The sequence below is a fragment of the Vespula vulgaris genome, chromosome 20, assembly GCF_905475345.1.
Source record: "Vespula vulgaris chromosome 20, iyVesVulg1.1, whole genome shotgun sequence".
NCBI classification, from domain to species: Eukaryota; Metazoa; Arthropoda; class Insecta; order Hymenoptera; family Vespidae; genus Vespula; species Vespula vulgaris.
In genome coordinates this window covers 282,531-308,043 of record NC_066605.1, presented here as the reverse complement: position 1 = coordinate 308,043, position 25,513 = coordinate 282,531, and the positions used below count along the sequence as shown (strand labels likewise).

Genomic DNA, 25,513 nt, shown 5'->3' with positions numbered 1-25,513 from the left:
CCGCGCCAAAACTAACCACAAATCTTTCCTTCCTCTTCGAGAACAACGCCGGCTTTAGCTATTTTTTTAAACGACCATCCAAATAGTTCCACCATCTTTTTTCCACGACCAATCGCATCGTAGAAAAAAATGTCGACATCCTCCGTCGACAGCTCGACCAATCAACGCGTCGCAACGCAAAACTTTTTAAACAACCGATTGATTTATTTCGTTCGCCCTAACCAATGAGATCGAAAGATCTTTTCGTTGCGCTTAAAGGCTAGGTGCACGTGCGTATAGAAACGCGAACGTTGCGCGCTTGCCATCGCTCACGTTTATCGCCATCTTAGCATAAAATTTTTAATCCGGTACGCGCGACCAATGGCAGCCAAGCGTGTACGCGGTTCTCCGGGCGAAAACCCCGTACGATCGAAACTGATCGAAAGTTTCTGAAACGTCGTATCGATTAGTTTCGAGATAAAAGAACGACGATCGACAAGCGAGGAACGAAATGCGATCCTTGACGACCCGTGTAACAAATATCGAATCGAATACGCATCGAGTGACGCGTAACATTTTTTTAAATCTTTCTTGCATTGTCACGTAACTCGCCGCCGTCGAGATATTGTAAACGCGTCGACCAATCACGTGCGAGACAGAGAGAATAATTAATCGGGAGCATTACGAATGAAAAAGTCAATTTCCTGTCTGGCGAAAAACATTGAAAAGAAGGGAAACGAGGATCGTCGTTTCGATCGCGTACGACGTAATCGCGTATTTCAACGAGAGACAAAGACGCGCGAAATCGTCTCGTAATTATTCCATCTACGTCGGTCGTACGATCTCAACGTCTTTGAGATCGCAATGACGAACGACAAGGAGAGGCCCGATTGTAGCTCGCAGTTTCAGCGTCATTACCGCTGGAACTTTTTCAAGAACTTAAAACTTCCGAAAGGCCATTCGTGGGAGGTGAGTGAAATTTTCTATCGATAGCTCTCAAAGTTTCAACTTTGTTCGATCGTTTACCTCGCTGTACGACGAAAGAACGGCCGACGGGATGGGTGGGAGAACGAAAAGGAAGAAAAGTGCGTTAGACTCGGATCGCGGCCGTATATCTCACAGGATTCTCGTCGATAAAATCCTTCGAGTGCCAGGAAGTTCGATATATTAATTGGAGGAAAGCCTCGGCCATGGAATTCGCGCGCGGTTCAATCGAGATAAAAGCATCATTTCGAATGCGACGAGAGCGCTACCCGAGAGACGTAGCTCGGATAGTAATGGTGGAGGTGAGCTGCTGCTGCTGCTGCTGCTGGTGGTGGTAGTGGTGATGGAAGATACGGAGGGAGCAACGGTAGAAACGATATTCCAGCGCGAGTTTATTTTTAAAACATCGCCGAGCCGACGGCAGAGCCGGACATGTTTAGGGCAAAGATGCGAACAACTTACCCGGGGAAAAAGGGAAAAGAGGAAGATAGAGAGAGAGAGAGAGACGACTCCCTGTTTCTTCAGTTTTTCTTTTTCCCTTTCTCTTTTCTTCGAGAGCGAAGAAGAAGAGCTCGTCCGTTTTAGCGGAGTAGAAAATGTCGCGTGTCTCGTACGTACTATCTCGATGGTCCACACGTAGCTGCAATTTTCTATCTTCTCTCTCTCTCTCTCTCCTTTACGAGGGCAGTATATTTTCTTGAGATATAAGGAAACGTCTCGGTACCGAGAATTCTTTAGGGAATTCTTTTTTTTCTCTTCGATACGACCTCTTCCTCCTCCTCCTCTCCCTCTACCGGAAACCGGGTCTCGACGTCGTCCCTCGTAAAACGATCGCTTTTCTAGGGGAAATGTTTTTCGATGTCTGGGACGAGACACTTTCATCGAGCAAATCGAGATTATAAAAATGAATAATAGTAAAGTTAGTGCTCGTTAAATGACATTTTCTCGTTGGATCTTCTTTGCTCGGCTCGATCGAAAGAAAGGAGAGAAGAAGGGAGAGGGAGAGAGACGATGCCTCTCGTTTCTTACCTTTATTAAGTTTTGCATCGGGCTGTACGAAGAATAAAGGAAGTAACCCGTAGAGGAAGAAGCGGGCATTTAGACGAGCCCTCCAGCATCAAAGATTTAAGCTCTGCGACTCTTTGCCGTTCGCGTTCGTTCGTTCTTTCGTTATCCTCCCTCCCTTTCTTTTCAACATTTACCAAGAGACCTACCACCCTTTCTCTCTCTCTCTCTCTCTCTCTCTCGACCCATCTTCTCTCTCCCCCGATTCTACGCTCAAGGGAGCGAAGCATTAAACGAGAGTATGGAACGAGTTACAGGAAACGTGCATTTACTAGGGAAATGAGAAAATGGATTAGACATACGCGTTCGGTAGAAAAATATCCGTGGTACGATTTTCGCGCCTCGTTTTTCTCTACGCTCTAGAGAAGGTTAGAAAAAGGTCTATCGGTCCAAACGATCTCGACGTTTTTACGCGCGAAAGATCGGAAGAAATGTCAGAGATACTCGTGCGCTCTACATACTCGTATACGTTTTGCTTAGTTGGCATGCAAGACCAGCAAACGACATACTTTACTCGGGTTCGACTTTCTCCCTTCTTTCTTTTTTCTTCCTTCTCCCTTCCCATGCTCCAGCCAACGTCTTGTCCGAGTCGCTACATAATGCAGTCAGCTATATTGAATATCACGTCGTAGCAAAGTGATAACGAAATCCTCGAAAAGCCCCTCGAGCCGACGTACGCGGAATATTACACAGCGAAATCGAGTGTCCGCGACGAAAGAAAAAAAAAAATCTTTGGCGTCTCCTCTCCTACGTGTCTTTTTTTCTTAAACGAAAATTCTATAGGAGCCTAGAAACGTTCGCGATTTTATCATCGTCGCGTTTCGGACGGTCGAACGAAGTAATCTCGACAAAAATATCGACAAGTAGGAAGGAATAAATTACTCGAAAAGATCTGATCCAAGTTCGGTCGGATATATCTTTTTAAAACTCGTCCGATTAATCGCGACGTCGCAATTATCGCGTTATCTCTCGCGAAGGAATAAACAAATGAGCCGTCGTGACTCGCTCCCTTTCTCTCGCGTTCTCGCGAGACGAAGAAAGGAAGGAAATGGAGTAGGACGCTCGTGTCGGAACAGGGGTGTGTCCGCGAGAAGATTCGCGTAAACGCCCTCTCGCACCCTCTTTTCCTTCCAGGAACGTGCGTGTGTGCGGAACGAAAACATGCCACGATCTAACGAGATCTCGAGCTTTTGAAACATACTCGACAAAGCGAACGATATCCGTCGTTTCGCGTTGAAACATGTTCTAGGTATTAAAGAGCGAACATGGCGTAGGGCGATCGATTTCGTAGAAAATGAAAAGAGACGGGCGAAAGGGCTCGAGGTACGAAAGAATTTATCTAGGATTGTCCGACCCTTCTCTCCCTTCTTCTCTATCCTCTTTTTCTCGTCGACGATAGAAAGGCTATAAGAGAAAAGCCGCACACACACGGTCTACATTCCCTGAAGCAGCCTTTTCTCAGGTCGAGCTGCTATTTAGCAGACAGGAGCGTAGGTAACGTGTATACCCCAGGGGGTTTCAATATCGATCTGCTTTCTCCTCCCTTCTATATATATATATACCCTCCTTCCTCCTTTTCCCTTCCTCCTCTTCATCCTCCACGATCCAGAGCCGTTCCTTCGCCCTCCTCTGGGTCAACGACAGGCATTTCCAAGCCTGTAAATCTGCCTGGGTGACCTTCGAGGACACGAGTCTTCTCGTGTCAAGGTATTAAACTCGTTTCGAACGAAACGCAACGAATGCGAGAGAGAACATGCGACCGATATTAAGGGGATAACGTCACGACCTTCTTCCCTACCTTTTCCCTTATTCTCGATTCTCGAGCCGTGATATATCGTAGCAGACGATCGAGAGAGAGAGAGAAAGAGAGAACGATTTATTCCACCTAATGGGATAACGCAACTTTTAGCGGTCGATAATTGTCCCGTTCCTTACGTGACCCAAACTTATATACCTACTTACGCGAGTAACACGTTATTTAACCTTTCGTTTCGATTTCGAACGTTATTACTCGACGATACGTTCGCCCTTCTCCTATTCCTCTTATCACTACCGTGTACTTTGTTTCCTCGCTCCGCTCCAAGATTCGAGTATTATTTTTCGACTTTAATTTTCTACTCTCTCCGCCGGCAGGAATATAATCGGGATAATCTGGTGAAATCGTCGTAACGCGTTGCTTAGCTTCGATCGATATAATGTACTACGTTACTTACTTGTTTCGTCGTTCCATCGTTGGCGAGACACCCTGTATATACGTATATCCTTTGGTCGTGCGAGAAAAACGGGGTCATGGGGTTATTACACGGAAGCCTTCGCCTTATTAGTATTTCCATTATAAATTAGTTTTACGTAACGATAAGAGTGGTAACACACAGCGATAGGATTGAAAGTCGGTACTGATGACAATAATAATAATAATAATCATAATAGTAATAATGATAATGATAATCACAATGGAACAAAAAGTATAGCGACGTCATTTATATAATATTACGATATCAATCAATATTTCGATTCGTAAGTAATCAAAGCTTGCTTTCGATCTCCTTTTCCTGGTCCTTCCTCTTCTTTTTTATCTTCAAGACGACTTCCCTCTGGTAAGAAACGTTGAAAATGTATTCCTCGTCCGATCGCACTGGAACGACTGAGTGAGAAAACATTTAATCAACTGGGTCTAGAACGCGTCTATCCTATTTCAAATGTTTACATAGATATTTTTTTCCCCTATCGACGATCGTATCCCCCGATAATACAATAACTTTCTTATTGCCGTTTTAATTTCGAGCACACGTTTCGAAGCTTACACGCACACGCATACACTAGCATAAATAATACATATTTATATCGTATATACGTATATGTGTATATGTATCCTATGTACACCCTTTGTACTCGGATAAACATATAAAAGCACTTAACTTAAGTCACTTTTCCTAACGCTTTATTGCTGCTGCTGCTGTTGCTGCTGCTGCTGCTGCTGCTGCTGCTGCCGCCGCCGCCGCCGCCGCCGGTGTTGTTACTGCTGCTTGACGCACATACGTCCTTATACGTTCATATACGTAAACATGTTTATGTATGTGCGCGCCTCATATACCGCAAAATAATAAACGCAGCTTGCTTTTTCGATCTCGTTTTGCCCGTTTGAAAAGTGCCGCACGCTTTCCTATACATATTAATGTTACAAGTTTGCTTGATCGAACGCTCTTTATCGCACCTGTCAGAGATCTTTTCGCTTTTTCTTTTTAACGATCGAACGATACAAAAAAATGTTCCTCTTACGACAACGAGACGATAAGAATCTGTGAAACGCGAGAAAAGCGTACGTGGAAGACCTTCGAGATCGCTTCTTAATCTTTATAGATATTTTATATATATACGTCGTACAATTAAATTACGAGCTCACTCATACAAGGCGTCTCATTCGATCGAATCGTTCGAAATCCAACAATTTTCTTCGAGACAAATGAGACACGGTGTACATACGGATGAAAACTATATGGTCCTGATCAAACGAACGAATTTCTGGTCCATGCGAAGAATAATCGAGGTTGTTAGGATCCAAAAGGATCGATCGATTCGTTTCCTTCATTTCGTCGATATTATTTTCATCTAAGATTGCAACGTACAAATATTTTCTAACGTGTATGTATCTTTATTATCGTCATAATAATAATTATTATTATTAGTTCCTAATCGATGTGCTTTCCCTGGTGTTCCCTTTGCCATTTTCCTGGAAAAAAAAATATTCCTCCGAAATTTCGTTGTCGTTGCATCCACCTCCTCTTTCTTCTTTCGAGCGTAACACTCTTTGCAAGTATTTCCCTGCGCGTAAAGGACCTTGGCCGAAAGATCCTATGGAATCATACGTCTATGTATTTAATAATAATGGATCAGACGACGTACAATGTCTTTTCTACTTTATTGTTTCTTTTTTGTTTTTTTACTTTTTCTAACGTCATCGTAGGCCACATCGTTCTCGATAGATGCTAGATAAATTCGGAAATTCGTTGCCAAAAAGAACGAAAGAATCGTCACTAGAGATCCTTTCTCTACATACAATTTCACGATACACACATCGACGATCAATTTATATTAATATCTACGAGTAAAGACGACTTCCTACGTTATTTTACTCTAATGTTGGTTCAAGTACGCATATAGTAATCTATGTATATATCGAGTAAAAACTACTTGGATTCACGGTGGAATATTTTAGGAAGGGTTTTAACGGTAGGATGATTAGAACAAAAAATGTTAAGAACGAACGATGTCGTAAAGTGTAAACGAATTGTAACGTACGTACGTCACAATTATATACATATGCATATACGTGTGTGTATATATATATATACATATACACACACATATATATTTGTTACAAGATAAAAATATATGCAAAAATATTCGTCCTTTATTGTCACTCACCTCTCGACTTTCCTAATTACTTTCCGACTTGGTACGAATAAGCGAGTAATCTACTTTTTGATCGTCTCGTCTTCGTCGTTGTACGTATTACTCGAAAGTATATCGAATCTAAATCTCTCAAAGGTCCATATATATATACATCTCAAGAATTTTGCGATAAACGAACGATAAGGAAATTTGTCATTCTCCGATCGAAGAGAAAAATAATTATTTCGATTCGATATACTTTCAACGGTGATTTCCTCGTTAATACGCACTTCGTTATTACGTATCTTCATGCTCGGTTAATAATTACTGGCTTCAACGTCGTAGCTCAGCTGGAATGTATGTGTACATATGTATAAATGGGATACGTGTATGTTTGTTTACTCGTCTCTCTTTGTGTATGTCAAAGGACACAAATATTGGATGATTATCATCTACTCCTTCAAATACTAACGTTCCTACGATATTTACAAATATTGACACTCGCGTTCGCGCTGATAGAAGGAAGAAAAAAAAAAGAAAAAGAAAATTGGTCAAAACTTATTTGCCAACAAACGAATATTATCGCTTCGTAGATTCGGTACTACGATACATATATCTATTCAACGAAAATTTATTTTCGACCGAAACTCGTATTCGCGATTGAAATCGTTCTTAGTTTTCCGAGAGAGGAAAGAGAAGACGACGGTCCTTTTAAGCTTCTCGATAATGGACGATATGGTGGAGAGGAGCAAAAAGACATATACCGCAAGCGCTTAGCGTGGAATAAGAGTATTTTTAATGTTTTCAACAACAACAGGTACACAGTTAATCAGTTTACCTGCAGTAAATACGTTGGTAATTATTTGTTCTCTTTCTCTTCTTCTTCCTTTCTTTTCTTTTCGTTTCTTTCTTTTCTTTTTTTCTCTCGCTTACAATCCTTTCTCCGTCCTGTCGCTCTCGCATCTCTTTCTCGTTTGTCCATTCTCGTTACTACTCGCTAATATGTATTTATACATATATATATATGCGTGTGTGGATTGTGTTTGTATAATCATGTGTATATATATATATACATATAAATAATTATTAATTGTCTTTTCAAATCTTAATAATCAAAGTATAGCTTTTATCGATAACGCACAGTCGCTACGTATTTTCTTACTATTTGGTTGTGTCTAACTAGCGTTCTATGATAGCTGTATCTTTTACGGAATTCGGGGTTTTTCTCTACTGGCAACGATCTAGCATCAGTCTTAAAAATGGGAAGAAAAGAAATTATAAGTACGAGATCAGACATTAGAGACGATTTTCGTCGAGTCGAACGAATCGTATTAGAAATTATTTCTAATTCCAAATCGATCTTTTCTTGTACTAATAAAACTGAGAAACAATGTGAAATCGTTGCCACTTGGTACATACGTTCACGGGTTCAAAAGATTTAACTACGTTGTCGATTTATTTCGACGATAGGAAAACAAACGATACATAAATAATAATTGTAATAATAATAATAATAGTAATAATAATAATAATAATAATAATAATAATAATAATAATAATAATAATAATAATAATAATAATAATAATGCGATACAGGTTTTCAACCCTTTACGTGTGTGAAAATGATCTCGGTAAAAAAAAAAAGGAATACTTTCCTTTAGGAGTAAACGAAACTGTGAATACTATTCTACGTTATACATACATACATAGTGTTTTTTAAATAGAGAACACGTTCCATATCTCGAACGTCCGAAAAATCATCTCTCGTCCTCCCTGACGAAATCCTTTCGATTTTCTAGACGTTATCGATATCGAACATCGAAACGAACAATTCGTAATAATACGATACTAACGACAACGTATGGAGAAGAACATTCGACGAAAGGAGAAACATTGGAGTACTACTTGCTTCGCAATAATTACGTTTCGTGTACGGTTAACGATAATTAGCGATTAAAGTATCTTCCTTTTTTTTTTCTTTTTAAGATAACTCTCTACCTGCTACGTATACTATATTACGAGGAAGTGTGTTCCGGGTTTCTGCAATTTTTCGTCGAAAGGACTAATTTCACAACATCTCTTGATACGAACAACGATTACTTTTTCTTTTTTTTATCTTATGCAATATCGAATAGTTAATAATCGCACAAACGACGAAATCTTGCGAGAGTGGGACTCTAAGATCTAAATCTAATTTCTAAATCTCTCTAGAGAAATAAGTCGGTATCGACGATCAAAACCGTGACGTCTCCTCTGAACGTTTCTTAATGATTAACTTGTTGTCCAAACACGTATGTACATACACATGAATAGAATTTGAAAAAAAGAAGAACACAAACCAATTTACACATTATATCGTTATATATCGTTTGGGAAAATCGACGATCTATCTCGCACGGTTTAGATTCGATATCGTATCGTTAATGAACTTCGATCGATTAACTCTTCTAATTACTCTCACTGAGAGCATTTTCGTCCGGTTAGAATAAGGCTTAGATCGCTTAAGAGGAAACTATTTACAAAAGAAATATATACTACACGTGTGTCAGTGTGTGTGTATATATATGTGTATATATATATATATATATATATATCTATATGTATGCATATATATTTAAAAAGAAAGAGAGATTCTTTTCGAGTTTCGCATCGATATATCGCGCGAAAAGAATCGAAATCGTGAAATCGAGGTAATTCGGCAATCACTTTTCATTCTTTAAAGAGTATTGCTGGGACTCCTTTTTTTTCTTCTTTATACGTAAAAAAGAAATCACACGAGTATATTAATTAAAGAACGATATCGGAAACGAGTTCTTTATTGTTTTTATTTTTATTTTTTTTCCTTTTTTTTTTATTCTTTTTTTTTTTTCTTTTTCAACAAGATGAGGGAGATCACTCGGATTAGATTGAAAAAATATATATATATGTGGTGTGCGCGCGTGTGATGTGTATGCGTAGTATATATCATAAATGTCCATAGTATGTCTGTTAATATGCATGTACGATATACATACATATACGTACATACATACACGTATATTTACATTACTCGACTATGTGACTATGGGATGTCTCAGGATCTACGCGAGTTCCAATTCCCGATTCAAGTATTATATTTTATTACATTTTATTTTATTCTTTTTATTTCCTCTGCTTCCCTAGACGCGACGATCTTGGAAGACTGCACATTTTTTATTTATCTTATTGCCGCCTTTTTCTCCCGCTCGAATAATTTTTGATTTTGATACGTAACGCGAGTCACGATAACCTCCTCTCTCCCCCTCCCTGTCCTCTGTCTCTCTTTTTTTTCTTTTCGTAACTCGAATTTGTCCTAATAATAATCTCTAATAAGAGAACGATACAAATTTTACTTTTCTTTCGATTTGGTCTCTTTTCTTTTTTATTTGTTAAAGTTTGTACGATACGAGAGAATTAGTGAATAAGAAGTTGTAGAAAAGTACACGTCGAGTCGATATTAACTAGCTAGCTAGCTTCTTATTGCCTTCTTCGTTTCATTAAAAAAAAAAGAAAAAAAAAAAAAGAAAAAAAAGAAAAAGAAATTCTAAATAGTACTAATTGTAGAAGAAGAGAAAGTGGTATCAACGGTGATCCCCATTAGTTTTCCCATGTTAAAGAAGAATTCGTTGCGTGATTACATGCAATGCTAATTAATCTGCTGTCTCACTCTTCGATCAATGTAAATTACTCTAATTGCATTTGAGTCGGCAACAATTATACTGCCTGAAGCGTTTTTTTTTCTTTTTTTTTAACATTTTTTTCAATTTGTCTCGTTTTTCATAGAAAAAGGGAAAGAAATGAAACGTGTCAAGGCCACGTTGGTGTGTTCTCTATCTATCTATCTATATATCTATCTATATATCTATCTGTCTATTCTCTTTCTCTCTCTCTCTCTCTCTCTCTCTCTCTCTCTCGTACTTAGGCATGTAGCAAATTCAACGAATTTTTCTTTTTTCTTTTCATCTCATTAACAACGATATGTACCATATCACACGAAAACGGGAATTGAAATAGGTGTATGTATATATATATATATTTGGAGAAAAGGTAGGAGACGAGAGACAAAGATACGAGAGATTCTAGAGCGAAGATTCTAGAGTCACGTACCAATCATTCTTCTTTGCAATAAATCGTCAGAGAAATAATAAAGATCTATGAGACTGAATGCGTCTTGGGAAAAAAATTAATGTTACAATCGATGCAATTCTTATAATAAATAAATAAATAAATAAATAAATAAATAAATAAATAAATAAATATCGAATTCTGTTAGTTTGTACAAAGGAAATGTATCGATTCGGGCAGAATATTTGCAAGCATCGAGATCGAATATTCCATGTCGTAAGATTCTTGTTAAAATATACGATCGAAACCTCATTGCATTATTTATTCGTGAACAGAAATGCACGAATAAATCGTTAAAGTCCAAACGATCATCGGTTTAATATAATATCAACGTTCTAACGATCATTGTCATCTTTGGAAAGTCTCGTAGAACTCCACTTGGTTTTCTCTCGTAAAATCTAAAAACACTGATCTACGGTTTCAACGCATGCTTGGCACATTGGCCAACGATACTAATCGTACATCCGTTATAATATATACGCATATTTATACTCGTACATTAGACGAATCAATGTACACGGATAAAATGCACAAATATAAATATACATATGCGATATATGCGAATATATTTACACGTATTACATACGTATAAGTATGTACTGGAAGAACAAGACGCCGGCACACGCCAGAAATAAGGCTATCAACCTTTGTAAAAGCGCTATGAAATATGCGCGGGTCCCATGGCTTTTGAAAAAATAAAATAAGAGAAAGAGAAGAGTAAATAAAAACAAGACAGAAAGATAACGTTTCTTTCAAAATTTCGAACTGACGGCCCAACGTTTGTACGAACATTTTTGCGTACTTCGAAATACAAATAATCTTGTCGAAACACCCTGTATATAATATACGATTAGTTGTAATCTCTCGATAAGTTCTTATAAATGACCAAAAGAACGAATTATTTTAAAGGATTCTCTCAAAGCACCGACTATCGAAAATGACTCGCATAAAAATTGACATCTGAACTTTCGTGTGTCGAATGCGTCGATGAAACGCGTCCTCTTTTTCTTTTTTCTTATCTCTCTTTTTTTTTTCTTTTTTTTATAATTCTGTTCCCTCGATATTCGCCGTCGACTGAGGTAATGGTTGTTGTTGTTGTTGGTTGGTTTAATGGATGATGGCAGTAAAGGCATTCACCGTTGCCGAGATCAACGATCTTTCTTTTCTTCAAATCTCGCATGCGACTACTATAAGTATAGGCTCCACTGTCACATTCATCGTACGTACCGTTGTCTCGTATCGACAATGATCGCATCATTTCTCTCTTTTAATATTTTACTTCATTAACGATTTGTCGTATCCTAAAGAAAAAGAAACAAACCGGATACGAGACAATCGGTTTATATATCGATTAGTTACATAGGCTTTATTACGCATGCACGTTGGATACTTGCGTCGTACCACCAACTCGACAGATTGACCTTTTAAACTATCAACGCGAGTAGCATTTACATTGTTAATATATGCTATTCTATGCTGCTGATGAGGGAACGCTCGGTCTTTCACGGTCGTAACGTCGTGTGTATTCTAAAAATGGATTAATAGACGTTTGAAAAAAAAAAGTGGAAAAGGAAAAAAGAAACCTTGGTTATCGTGTTGTGTAGATCGTAATACACACATTGATTTGGAATAAAATGTATTTAACGGATACAAAGAAATAGAAATTAAAAAGAGTATTATATTAAACGAGAAACCGGTTGAATTTTCCTAGAAAAATATTGGTTAAAAGAGCGATCGGAAAATTCAATTCGATAGAGAAACTACACGCGTAGACCACCGATCGACGACCGATCGATCACCCGAGAGTAAGACACATTACGCTATTACATTCATTATCAAATAATGCGTGATACGTCCGATGCATCATCGTTTCCTCCATCATCGAGAGAAAACGAAAGCAGAGTGCTAGTAAATTAGCCGAACTCCTAAACAAATTCTTGTTAGTTTCAACAAATTATGCTTGCACTAAACACGCTAAATATACGATTATCTATGTGTACTTCTAAATCTGTCATCTACAGGAGAGAAATAGAGATAGATAGATAGACAGATAGAAAGATATATCTGTACTTTATAGTGAGTGAGTGAGTGAGTGAGTGAGTGAGTGAGTGAGTGAGTGAGAGAGAGAGAGAGAGAGAGAGAGAGAGAGAGAGAGAGAGAGAGAGAGAGAGAGAGAGAGAGAGAGAGAGAGAGAGAGAGAGAGAGAGAGAGGTAAACAGAGCGGAATATATACGTAGAGATAAAGAATAAAATGAATTTCTTCTTACCTGATCACGTCGTCCTTTCGCCCCGGTCACTTTGAACAACCCAGAGAACGAAGATCGGCGGATTCTCTAGCGATCGACACACAACTCTCTACTGCCTATAGGATTAATATGCATCTAAATCGTCCTTGGTATTCCTTTGACTTTGTTTATGTTTTCTTTTTTTTTTTACTTTTATTTCGTTTTGCTCATACTCGGGAGTAAAAGATGGGTAAAAAGGTTCGGATTAAGGCACACGGGTTATTCCGATACTCACGGAGGAAGATTCGTTTGCACGTTGAGAATAGAGAGAGAGAGAGAGAGAGAGAGAGAGATAGAGATAGAGAGAGTGTGTGTGTGAGAGAGAGAGAGAGAGAGATAAAGAGAGAAAAGCAGGTCTAAACAAGGAATGAAAAAAAGGTTCGGAGAAGGATATTAGGTTCGAGTGATAACACGCCCGTATTAGGAATTAATAAACAAGTATGACTAGATGAACGACAATACATGGGCGATAATTATTAACCGATCGAACTTTTTTAATCGCGGTGTACGAGTTAAAAATTGTTTGATATCTACTTAATATATCACACACGCACACACCGCGAAAAACACACTTTATCTAAAAAGAAAGTACTACGATTTCTTTCAAAAATTCTGCACGTACTGATATGTATGTAGTAATAATTAATGATAACACTAATTAATATTTCAATATATCGTTTAGGATGATCTACTGCGAGAACACGCTAATATCGATCTACTCTAATCTTGAACGATCTAATCGCACTAATCGTTGAAACTTCAAGGTTAAGTACCGGACCCAACGCGATTACACACTCTAATGAATCAAAGCGTCGATGCAGAGGCAGGTTATCCCTACCGATACGGTCCCGGCCTCGGCCCTTTCTCACACTCTACGTACGTAAGATGCGCACGCATCTCACGTTACCTTTGGGTCCTGTTTTTTTTGCGCGTAACTCAACAATTCCAAGAAAAATTTTCACGATTATTTCTTGCGTTTCTCTTTCTTTTTTTTTTCTTACTAATTGTTTTTTTTTTCTTATTTTTTCTATAAAGGAGATAGAAACGATTAGAAACGGAGGAACGTTTAAATAAATTTTGCCTTAACTTATCACGCATTTTATTGTTCCGACAGAGAAAGTTTTGTCCTTTTGCGTGTATTACCATTATTTGATTTCCTTCGATACGCACTACTACTATATCAGACACACGTTCGAGAAAACGCGCAGAAAATTTCCGAAATTTCGGACAACTTAGCCGTAATCCATTAGAAATTGATTACGGTATACGTATCTATGTATGTATGTATATATGTATGTACGTACGTACAACACAGCTGAGATCATTAGTTTGTTATCAAAGGCAAGACAATTCGTTTCCTTCTTCTTCATTTTGTTTCTTTTTTTAATATCCACGAATATCGCGGCATATCGACTTAGAATAAATTCCGATGAGGTGGGCTAAAAAGAGACAGTCGAGGTAGAAGGGATGAAACGTTCTCCTTCGTTAAAACGATCTGGATATACTTAAAAAAATCGTTAGAATTACATGTATCACTGCGTTTGCAAGGAGAAGGAAGATGAAAGAGAGTCAGAGAGAGACAGAGAGAGAGAGAGAGATTGGTGTTTCTTTTTCTGGGATCTTCTTTAGGATAAAAGATAAAGAGAGAACGATAGGGAAAGAGGAAGAAGGAGGAATGAATAAATATATATGAGTTACGTTTATTTGTACTCTTACTTGCCGGTTAGAATGTGCCAGGGTCAGTCTAGCTAAGATGCATGCGCCGCTACAACAATTCCACTGGCTATCTTAAACCGCTCGATAAGCAAGATAACGAGGGAGGATGATGATAGTAAGGGTTGGAATAATATATATTAAAGGGATATCTAAGTGTATACCAAATATATATATATATCTATATGCTAGAAATATATACGTAAAACGCCACTCTCTGTTCGGTCGGTAAAAACCATTGGATATATCCGGAAGGAAAAAGGAAAACGTTTTGAAATTGATGAATATATGGAGAAGCTCTTTCTTTTCGCTCCACTTGTTAAATTTGAGAAATTAGAGCTCGTCGTTTCGAAGTTGAAATCTAGCAGTCTCGTTTTCACTAAATTGCCGGATTTTTTCCTTCTCTCAGAGAGGGAGCGAGAGAGAGAGAGAGAGAGAGAGAGAGAAAGAGCAAATGAACTCGAGGACAATCCGTGGAATTTTGACCAACCAGAGGGCGGCGTGAAACTAGTGCCCAGCGGGGTTAACGACGGTAATTACGGCTTAATATTAATTAGCCAATTAGCGGAGACCCCGCGGGGCATGCGCCGAGCGCTACTGGCACAAACAGGACCGATGTTGCCTTTTAATAACGAACAACAAAAATGATGATGACGATGATCACGATGTCGATGACGATGATGAGAATCATGACGATGATTGCAGTAGCGATGAATACGATGATATACATCGAGGACGACGAGACGGTGACGAGGACATTGATGATTATGATAATAAATACACAGAGATAAATACTCAGATTAGGAAGAAATTGATGTTGGGAAGAGAAGAAAGATCTAGACAAATAGATAGATAGATAGATAGATAGATAGATAGATAGATAGATAGGTAGGTAGAGAGAGTGAGAGAGAGAGAGAGAGAGAGAGAGAACATTGTGTATGCGTGTGTGTGTGTGAACAGATAATAAAATACACAGGCACCAAAGTAAGTACTAATAATTGCCGAACGGTTAGGCGAGTTACAGGTAATATAATGAGTAATAATAATAATATAATAACAATAGTAATCAATTACAAAAGGGAAAAAGGCACGGCATCGGATTGTTGTTAAAGGGGGTTTGGGAAATTGCAGGGTGAATCATCAAAGAATATACAGGGAAGATACACAAAGATGTTAGCTACCAGTTTTAAACGACTACTTTATTGGCAAATTTTCTAAGCATTTATCTAAACTAATTAATACGTTCATGTCCTTTTTTTGTTTCTTTTTTTTTTTTGTTCGACGTTTCATTCGTCGCGTATTACTCTCGCTCCTGGGTCCGATTAATGAACAAGGAAATTTTAGCGAGTGAATGAACATAGCTGTATGCCTATGTGTGTGTAACATGATTATGTGTAGAGATGCGTGCGTGCACGTAAAACGTTATCGTTCTCAATCACGAACTTTAAACAAACAAAAATGATTTCTAACGCAAAATAAAAGAAAAATATGATCAAACAGTCGCGATCATTTAAACGACGAAAACGATTTTTTTCGTCGAAACAAAAAATAGCTGATTCTCGCGAATGTAAGTACAACTGCGTTCACATTAAATACAACGAATATTTAGTAAGTACATAATTAATAAAGGAATTAAGAAAGAAAAAGAAAATGAAAAGTACGTAAAAAAAGAAAACGATAAGACAAGGATCAGTGCCTTAGAACGTAAATCGTAATACGAATATAACGAACGAATATAACCCAAGCTCGTTACTCCATCGCGAGATACAAAGTTACACTTGCGAAATCGGAAATTCAGGACCGATTATCGATAAACACCCGGTAGATGACAGAGAGTCGAAGGTTCGGGGATTGAAATCGTTGATAGTACCGGCCAATATTAACCATCACAATTGGAACATATTACTTCCTTATTAACATTGAAAAATATGTTTGTACGAAGTAGCTTGTCAATGTGGGAGTTTCGTTCAACGATTCTACATTTCAATTGTAATCGTTAATTGTTAATTGAATGAAATATTGGCGCGACGGTAACATCCCCAGACGATATTAACGATATACAGCATCGCACCACACCATCGATCGCCTTTCTCTCGTGGTATAACACACGCACATGCACGCACACCCACGCGCACACGCACAGAGGGTGGCTGGGGGATGGTACATCACCCTTGACTAGGAAAAACGAGCACTCGGCACGCTCTCGCGCGCACATTTCTCTCATCCCTTGGCCCTTCTCTTTCGGGACGTTATTCCAACGTGTAGTAAGTAAAAATCGACTAAATAAATGAAGAGATTGTGCTGCTGGGGTTTTCTATGTCTGTGACTACGCGCGCGCGCGCGCGAGAGAGAGAGAGAGAAAGAGAGAGAGAGAGAGAAAGAGAGGGAGGGGGAGAGAGAGAGAGAAAGAGAGAGGAAGACGTGAATTCTCAGCCCTAACGAATGAAATTCTCTGCGTTTCTCTATTAATCTCTACGTGCGCGTGTGCGTGTGCGCGTGTTTGTCTGCGTGAACACAAGGACGAGTAAGAAAAGACGACCAGGGGGTGAAAGTCGCGTTCTCTATGGCACATGCGAGTGGCACGAAGAAAAATAAAGGGCAAAGTATATAGTCACGAAAGAATATACTACGAGCACGCACGCACTCCGCGTTTATACTACTTTTATTTTCTGTGTACGTGTACTTGTCTGTCAGAATACGTATTTTACGCGCCCGTATATCGCGTGTGTTGAATTTGTGTCTTGCGTGTTCGTAGCTTACTAATAATAATGACATTAATGATACTAATAATAAGAATAATAATAGTAATAGCGATGCTGATGCACAATAATAATAAGAATAATAATAAGTAATATTAATAATAATAAGAATAATAAGAGTAATGATAATAATAATGGCAATTAATTAATAATCATAATCATACGTAATAGTAATAATACAAGTCTTCGAGTATCGGTTTTACACAATTAGGCGTTGGATGGCTGGCTAAGGGTGGCTCGATTGTCGAAAGAAAATGGATGAATGAAGAGAGCAAAGAGAGAGATAGATTCTGTATCTCTTTTCTTACGTTCGTCGACTCTCTCTCTCCCTCCCTTCCTCCCTCCCTTTCTCTCTCTCTCTCTTTTTCTATACCTATCCCCATTCTCGTGTAATTCATCTTTCTTCCTCGCAAAAGCACAGGCGAAAAAAAAAGAAGAGATGGACGAAGAAAGAGAGAGAGAGAGAGAGAGAGAATATTCGCAACGAAAAGAGACAACAAAAACGACTTAAATGAAAAATCGTAGCAACGAGAGATTAAAGAGAAAGGGGGGGGGGGGGAGTTACGAACTTATTCCAATGGAATGAAAGAAAATACGTGGGAAGATTACGAAGAACGGTGGATTAGAGTTAGAGATAGAGAGAGAGAGAGATGACAGATAGATAGATAGATAGATAGATAGATAGATAGAAAGATAGAGAGAGAAAGAGAGATAAAAAAGTGGATTGGCCAACGGATCACATCTTGATCTCGAAAGTAAACTCGACGCGACTCATAAATTCCATACTTATCGTTTCTTTCGATATATCTTTAGGAAAGACTGGGTTCTTAAAAGAAGCGTTTAAAAGAAAAAATCACGAAAATATTAAAGGTTTGCGAGGATCTATATTCTTTCTCTTCTCCTCTTTTCGATGCTGGATCGCATGGCCAATGGAAGGAAAAGGCGAAGGAAGCAGGATTTATAATATACATATACATACACAGGATGAGTCAGTAATTATCTTTAGGTAAATTAAGTTTTTACTGGCTCGTTTTAAATCGACAAAATGGGGCCGATGTTTCTCGCAACAAATAATAATGATTTCGTTAAAGTTATTAACGATCTCGTATCTCTCTATCTTTCCAAAGATAGATAATCGAAAATGATTTCATCTTGCGATAGAGAAATGATCGTAGATATGTATATATACATGTGTATATATATATATATATATATTTGATATATCGATGAAAGGAAAAAGAGATAGAGAGATTAAGTGGAAGATAATTCAACCAGCATGCTTCACCTAATGATTCATACACTCAACTAGTAGGTGGTTAGCGCTCATCAAAATACAAGCTACGCTAATAATAAATTACTCTCGACATCCGCAGTGTAAAATACATATGATCGTCGGTGGTAGTAAGTAGGTAGGTATGTATCCAAAGTGGTGTTTTCTTGGCGTGGGATATGAATTTCAAGGAGAGAGAGAGAAAAGAGGGAGAGAGAGAGAGAGAGAGAGAGAGAGAGAAGGGATAATCAAGAGAAATGAGAGAGAAATAGGAAGGAGATTCGTTTCGTCGGGATGAAAAATTGGAACGAAGCACGAAAAGAGAGAAAGATCTGTGACACTCTCTCTTTCTCCCTCTTTCTCTTTCCTTCTCTCTCGTCGGAAGAAACAAAAATCGGGAGAAAGAGAAAGAGATAGAGAGAGGGAAAGAGAGAGAGAGAGAGAGAGAGATCGAACGATCGAATCTCTCGACGCATTCCAATCGAAAACGAATTCTCGACAGCAATGGTCTCACCTTTTATCTTTTTTTCTTTTGTTTTTTTTTCTAGTTCGTGCACCGTGAAATCACGATCGTCTTCTTAGAGATGAACGAGCTTTCCACCGCAAAAACTTGTTTCTTTCTTTTTCTTTTGTTATAATTATTACGCTTTTTTCTATCAATTTTTTATTAAAAACGCTGAAGAAGAACGATCGACGATTTCCGAACACAGAAATGTCGACGACGATCAATACTTTTCCCCGTTCGCCTAATGCGATTTTTATTATTGCCGATTTCGTTCGCTTGCTCGTCGAGTCGAACGCACCAAACTTTGTCGTAATCGTCTACCAAAAATGTTATTGCTATCGACGCTTTGATAATCGCGTTATAATCGATTAATCGGTCATGTGTTATTTTATTCAACACACCAACTTTGAGTGAGCTTAACAGTTAAGTACAAATATCACGAAAGCTCGACTGTTTTCGACGAGCAAGCCTTACAACAGAGAGAGAGAGAGAGGGGGGAGAGAGAGAGGGAGAGAGAGAATTGATCTTAAAACCAAGATCGTTACGTATACGTGTATGCGTGCGTGCGTCGGATAACACACGGACACTCTCTCTCTCTCTCTCTCTTTCTCTCTCTTTATCTCTCCCCTCCCCCTCGAGAAGCAAAAATTCCGTGTGTCAAGTAGGAGAAGCAGGAGAAGAGGGAAAGAGCGAGAGAAAGAGAGAGGGAAGACACGTTTGCGATACCGGGCGCGTTATCTCTCGTTATTATCTCTCGATTAAATCGAGAAAGAAAAAATGAAGGAATCTATAGGAAAAAGTACTCGATAGATTAGAAGAATAAGTAAAAATTCAGGCCCGGTATTTCGCTCGTCTCTCCTTGCCGATACTTCGTCATCTTTTTTTTCTCTTTTCGTCCGCATTATCGCACGCACGCACCCGTCCACGTTTCGTTATCGTCGATGGCGTACGCTCTTCCTCCATTCGGCCAATTCATCCCTTCCTTTTCTTATTTTCGCTTAATATCCCTTACATTCCTAAAATGTATTGTTCTTTTCATTTATAAGTCATAAACATCACTCGCGAGTTTTCTCATCGCTAATAATACGGGATGATTATCGTCATAATAATATCGTATATAATTAATATATATATATATATATAGATATATACATATATAGTAATATATATATGTATATGCGTATATCACTAGAGTATATTACTTATCGTTCGGAAGGGATGACAAACCCTTCCTCCTTCGTCATACGCGTATGCCCTTTCTCTCACGCTTTCCCTTTCTCGCTTATTTAATCTTTCATCTTTTTCCCCAAGCCCACCCCCAATGTCCTTTTCTCTTCTTCTTTCTCAGCATATTCTTAAGTATATCGTTTTCGTATCTCTAGACTTTATTTTCATCTTGTAAGACTAACGTACGCAACGCTCGCTTATAGTTATAAATTATCGTTATAGGTACATATCGATAAAATGGTAATACGGTAGATGCTTTATAAGGTTGTTTTTATCGCTTATTGCTCGAAATTTCTCACATCCTTCGTCCTCCTCGCGCGACGACAACGTCGTTCCGAGATTATCGACATCCGATAATGATTGGAATAATAATAATAATGATAATGATAATAAACGTTGTCCCCTTTTTATTATTTTCTTTTTTAACGTACCCTGATATTTTGCTTGCCTCAACTTTTTCCCCTCTCTGTTTTTTCTTTTATTCGTTTTCTCTGCTCGCACCGTCCCTCGGTCTATAGCGATCATTGATTTAAAAGCTACGAAATAATAGGAAAAAAGAAAGGAAGTAATAATAATTTATAAAATTAAATTCGCCTTGCACAGCCAAAGGTTGTAAATAAACGAAAGAGAAGAAAAAGACGAACGGATAGATAGAACAAATCGTACGCGGTACGAGGACTCGTTGCATAATACTTTGAAGGCTAAGATAACGAAGAGTCTTAACACGTAATTACGAATAAATACAAGGTGGGAGAATTAACGAACTAAGATCGCTCGATCGAATCGCTTAATATACACGGTGGGCATCGAGCTGCGAGGAGCGAAATCTTCGCGAGAGACCGAGGGAATTTGGCGACGATTCTAGGTTCGAAACGTCGAAAGTTTGGGACTTCGAAGAAACTCGGGACGCGTTCTACGCGCGATTCGTATAAATTAATCGCTTCTTAACGACTAAACTTAATCCTGCGCTTAAAGATTTAATTAATCTAATTAGACTCGCTCGGTTAACGCGCGTCCAGCTAATCTCAATCTTGGGTTCCTGGTTCGTCCGTTTGCCAACGTACGAACGAGACTTACATGGTTATAGAATATTTATGTATATAATTTACATACATATATATACGCGTATACACGCACGTACGTTAATACTTTCCGTAGGACGGACGCGCGGCATCTGTCGTACGTCGAGTAGGCCCGCGCGTACGTGTATACATTTATATACGCATACGGTTAAAACGTAATCTATGAACGAGTATCTTCTCCGTTTTGTTCTTTTCTCTTAGTAATAGTAATTATTATTATTATTATTATTATTATTTTTATTATTATACTCGCGCGGATAGAGCGCAGACAAAGTATTTTGCCTTCTTCTTATTCGTCAAAAGTTGTCTTGTTTGTCGTTATCGCTATTAATTATTCCGTTTAAGTAAACTCGCCGAGTTCGCAATTCAATGAAAACAAAGAGTCCTTCCGTTACACCATCTTTCAGAAAGAGTCGTCCGTAGTCATTTCCGAGCGAGTACACGCGCGCGCGGAATTTCAAAACGGATGTCGAAATGTCTTTTTAAATACTATCCGTGTCTCGTACAATTACGTGTTTCGTTCTCGCCGTGTGTAAGTGCGCGCGCGCATGTGTGTATTCGTGTAAATGTAACGTTAACCCAGCTTTTTACGCAAGAGAACCTAATCTTACGCGAACGCGTCATCTAAAAAGTTATTATTAATATTAACGTACGCGCGATCAAGATCGGAGAAATATTGTCTTCCGTTACTCGAAGAAAAATATATATGTATTACGCTATACATCATATATCTAGACGTATTTGTCTGTACTCTTGTCGACCAAAGCGACCTTCCACACGTGTATATACGTGTACGTATGTATTTCGTGTGCTCTCTCTGCGTGTATGTGTGTGTGTGTGTCGAGGGGTGAGCGGGTGTGTGAGTATATATTTGTGTGTGTGTGTGTATATATATTCGCGTACATATACATGCAAATATCTCTCGTGTCCCCGTGTATGCGTGTCTTTTTTTACGGAAAGTGTAGAGTCGCCGTGTTACGCTTTCCCGAGAGTGACGAAAATACGTATCGAAAGTCGAGGAAAGATCGATCGTAGTCGGGATCGATACGATCGATATAATAGATACTTTCGACTATCTCTTGGGAAAACGCAAGTTCTCGCTGGGTACGTAACGCGAAAAAGAAAGAACATTTGAGAAAGAATAAAAAAAAAAAAAAATGTTTAAATAAACCGAGACAAAGACCTTTGGAACGTATTCGTTCGTTGGCGGTATCGAGTCTGGCCCCGTTTTTTTTTGTCTTCACGCTATATTTTATTGCTTGCACGCGTCGCGTTCAAAAACGGAGAACGACCGGTTAATCGAAGGGTCGATTCGGCGACGCGAATTTTTTTAATTGATAATCGGTAATTACGATCGGGGCCGCAAGACGAGACCGCGACAACGAGACCGTGACGCTGCCACGGGGGACGCGTAACTTGCGAATCGACAAGCGCGAAATACGAATGTACGATTCGAAAATAGGGGGACAAAAGAAAACAAAAAATCGTGATAGCTTCGAATCGAGACAATAAAAAAATAACGAGGAGAACGTAAAAAAAAAAAACCTTGGAATTCGTCTCGAAGCATCGTGTTTCTCTTCTCGCTCCTCGGTATTCCCATTTTTTCTCCACGCGCTCGCCTCGTCCTTAACTAGAGGTACATATATATATCGCGACTCGTTCGCAGCTACACTTCTTCCTCTAATTCGAATTCGTGGCTACGAGTATCTCTCTAATCGACGAGATCAGTCATCCTGCGGTACATACCCGTATTCCAGTCTTTATCGGTTTGAACTTTTGATCTTGAAGGAGATAACAAATATGTCAAGGTGCGGCCGCTTCGCGCCGTGCGTTCGCGCTTCTACCAAGGGATCGATGTTGCCTCGATATTTCTCGCGAAGATAGACGAGAAATCTTCTTATTGATGTTGTTGTCATCGTCGTAGACTCCAGAGAGATAAGCAGCAGGCACTTGTAAATCTCGCATTCGATTTCTCCGAATGTTCGCGTCGGCGGTCAAGCTGGTGATGGTCGAGACAGAGACAGAGACAGAGACAGAGACAGAGAGAGAGAGAGAGAGAGAGACAGAGAGAGAGACAGAGAGAGAGAGAGAGAGAGAGAAACATATAGACAAAGAGAGGAAGAATGGGCGACGAGTCAAAGTGGAGACGGAGAAAGAAGGAAAGAGGGAGGGAAGGAGGGAGTCGCTGGTAGAAGCGAAAGGCAAACGACGCGAACGGGACGTAAGAGTGGTGAGAGGAGAGACGGAGGAAGCAAAGAATTTGAGGAAGGAAAGAGAAAGAGAGAGGTGTGACGATAGAAGAAAGGAGCTTAGACGTACATGCCCATGCCGTACATAGAGCCCCAATCGACACCTTGGAAGCTCGACATGTCGACGTTGGTGAGGGAATATCCTTGATAGGGATTGCCAGGAGCTGCCGCCGCAGCCGGACTCGCCGCAGCCGCAGCCGCGGCGGCCGCGGCAGCCGCAGGAGGGGCCGGTGCCGGGGCGGGTGCCGCGGCCGCGGCCGCGGCTGCGACCGCCGCGGCCGGAATCGGATAGGGCGCGTATCTGTAGGCGGATAACGCGGGATAGCTGCTAGCGAACAACTTTCCGTAGCCAGCGACGGCGTTTTGTACTTGGGCAGCCGCAGCCGCGGCCGCGGCCGCTTGTACCTGGGCCTGCGCTTGTGCGGCGACGATCTGAGATGCCGCCGCGGCCACCGGGAGCGGCGGTTGGGGCGCCAATCTAACGCCCAACGCGCCCAAAACCACTCTCTTACCGAGGGCTAGGGCACCCGGTTGTACCGCTTCCTTCGGCTGAGCCTTCTTACACTCGACCTTCTTGTTTTTGATAGTATGAAAATGGATCTCGCAGACGCGATCCACCACGTCCTCGTTCTCGAACGTAACGAAGCCGAAACCCCGATGTCGCTTCGTTTGCTGATCCATCAGCATCACCGTTTCCTCGACCTTGCCGAACTGGTTGAAGTAGGCCTTTACCTCCTCGCTACTCGTCTCCTGACTCACCCCACCGACGAAGATCTTCTTCGTCCGATTAGCCTGCTTCGCGCGGTTCTTCGGCGTCGCGTGCTTCGGGTCGATCTTCTTCCCGTCCAGGGTGTGGATAGGACACTTCAGCACCTTGTCGACGCTGCCGGGCTCGGCGAACGTGATGAAACCGAACCCACGACTACGCTGTAACCGATAAAGCCAGAACGGCCACGATGCACGACTGTCCGCTTTCTCTACCTTTTGGGGCTTTCATTCTTTTTCTCTTTTCTTTTCTTAAACTTAGCTCGGATTTTTTTCTCTTTTATTATTATTATTTTTTTTTGTATTGCTTTGTTTCTTTTTTGTCTCTTTCCGTTTCTCGCCTAAATTCAAACACGCCGCTCGACCGTTTCTCTCACCTGGGCAATATCGCGAAAACTCGATAACACGTCTCTCGCCCTGCTCTTTTCACCGAACAATTTCCAATCGCCGAAATGCATACACACATATACCTATACATATATGTGCGTGTCCGTATCCGTATATATTCCTGATTCTAACTGCATCGAAAAAGTAGTCGTATTACAAATAAATATATATATATAATGTATATATAAATGTTGTTATTTACAATTAGCTAATGCTACCAAACTACCATTTACATGCAAGGCTTTCCAAGCTAATTTAAAGACAAACATTCTAGGGTTAAATATAAGACAAGGAGAATAAAATTTTTAAGTATCAATTACGGATCGTAAGTAATCTCGATTCCCCTACGCGAAACGTGTTTCCCCAATTACGTTTAGCAAACTTTCGATATATTTCTGCCCTTCGTCACTTTTTTACGGTCAATATAATACATTGTACTATTACGTTCTACTTCCTTTATACTCTCTCAGCTATTAGTTACATCGATTAGTACAACTCTCTTTCTACTTTCTACTGTATAAAGTCTCGTGCAAAAGTGAAAGGAATAGAAACTGGTGCATCGAATCTCCTTGAAAATAAACTCGTCGCGCGCCTTGTACGTTTAAATCAGATACTTGGAAGGTACAAGGAAAGAACTGCTTTAAACGATTTGACCTATCGAGAAAGAGACGAAAAATTGGTCGATTTGGGAGCAAATACACGAAGCTG

At 39.7% G+C, this 25,513-nt stretch overlaps 2 protein-coding genes across 17 annotated transcripts in view; one reads left to right on the top strand and one right to left on the bottom strand.

The window, feature by feature from the left end:
* Nucleotides 1-105: 105 nt before the first annotated feature.
* The window catches only part of LOC127070982 (uncharacterized), a 44,552-nt gene continuing 19,144 nt past the window's right edge, over nucleotides 106-25,513 (top strand). For both annotated transcript variants that reach the window (XM_051009660.1, XM_051009659.1), the window contains exon 1: nucleotides 106-948. In XM_051009660.1, the coding sequence (XP_050865617.1) occupies nucleotides 844-948 (105 nt within the window). In that variant the 5' untranslated portion in view covers nucleotides 106-843. The remainder of the gene's footprint in view (nucleotides 949-25,513) is intronic.
* LOC127070968 (RNA-binding protein Musashi homolog 2) overlaps nucleotides 7,194-25,513 on the bottom strand; it is a 90,405-nt gene continuing 72,085 nt past the window's right edge. For all 15 annotated transcript variants that reach the window (XM_051009610.1, XM_051009615.1, XM_051009614.1 and 12 more), the window contains one exon: nucleotides 7,194-24,580. In XM_051009610.1, the coding sequence (XP_050865567.1) occupies nucleotides 23,714-24,580 (867 nt within the window). In that variant the 3' untranslated portion in view covers nucleotides 7,194-23,713. The remainder of the gene's footprint in view (nucleotides 24,581-25,513) is intronic.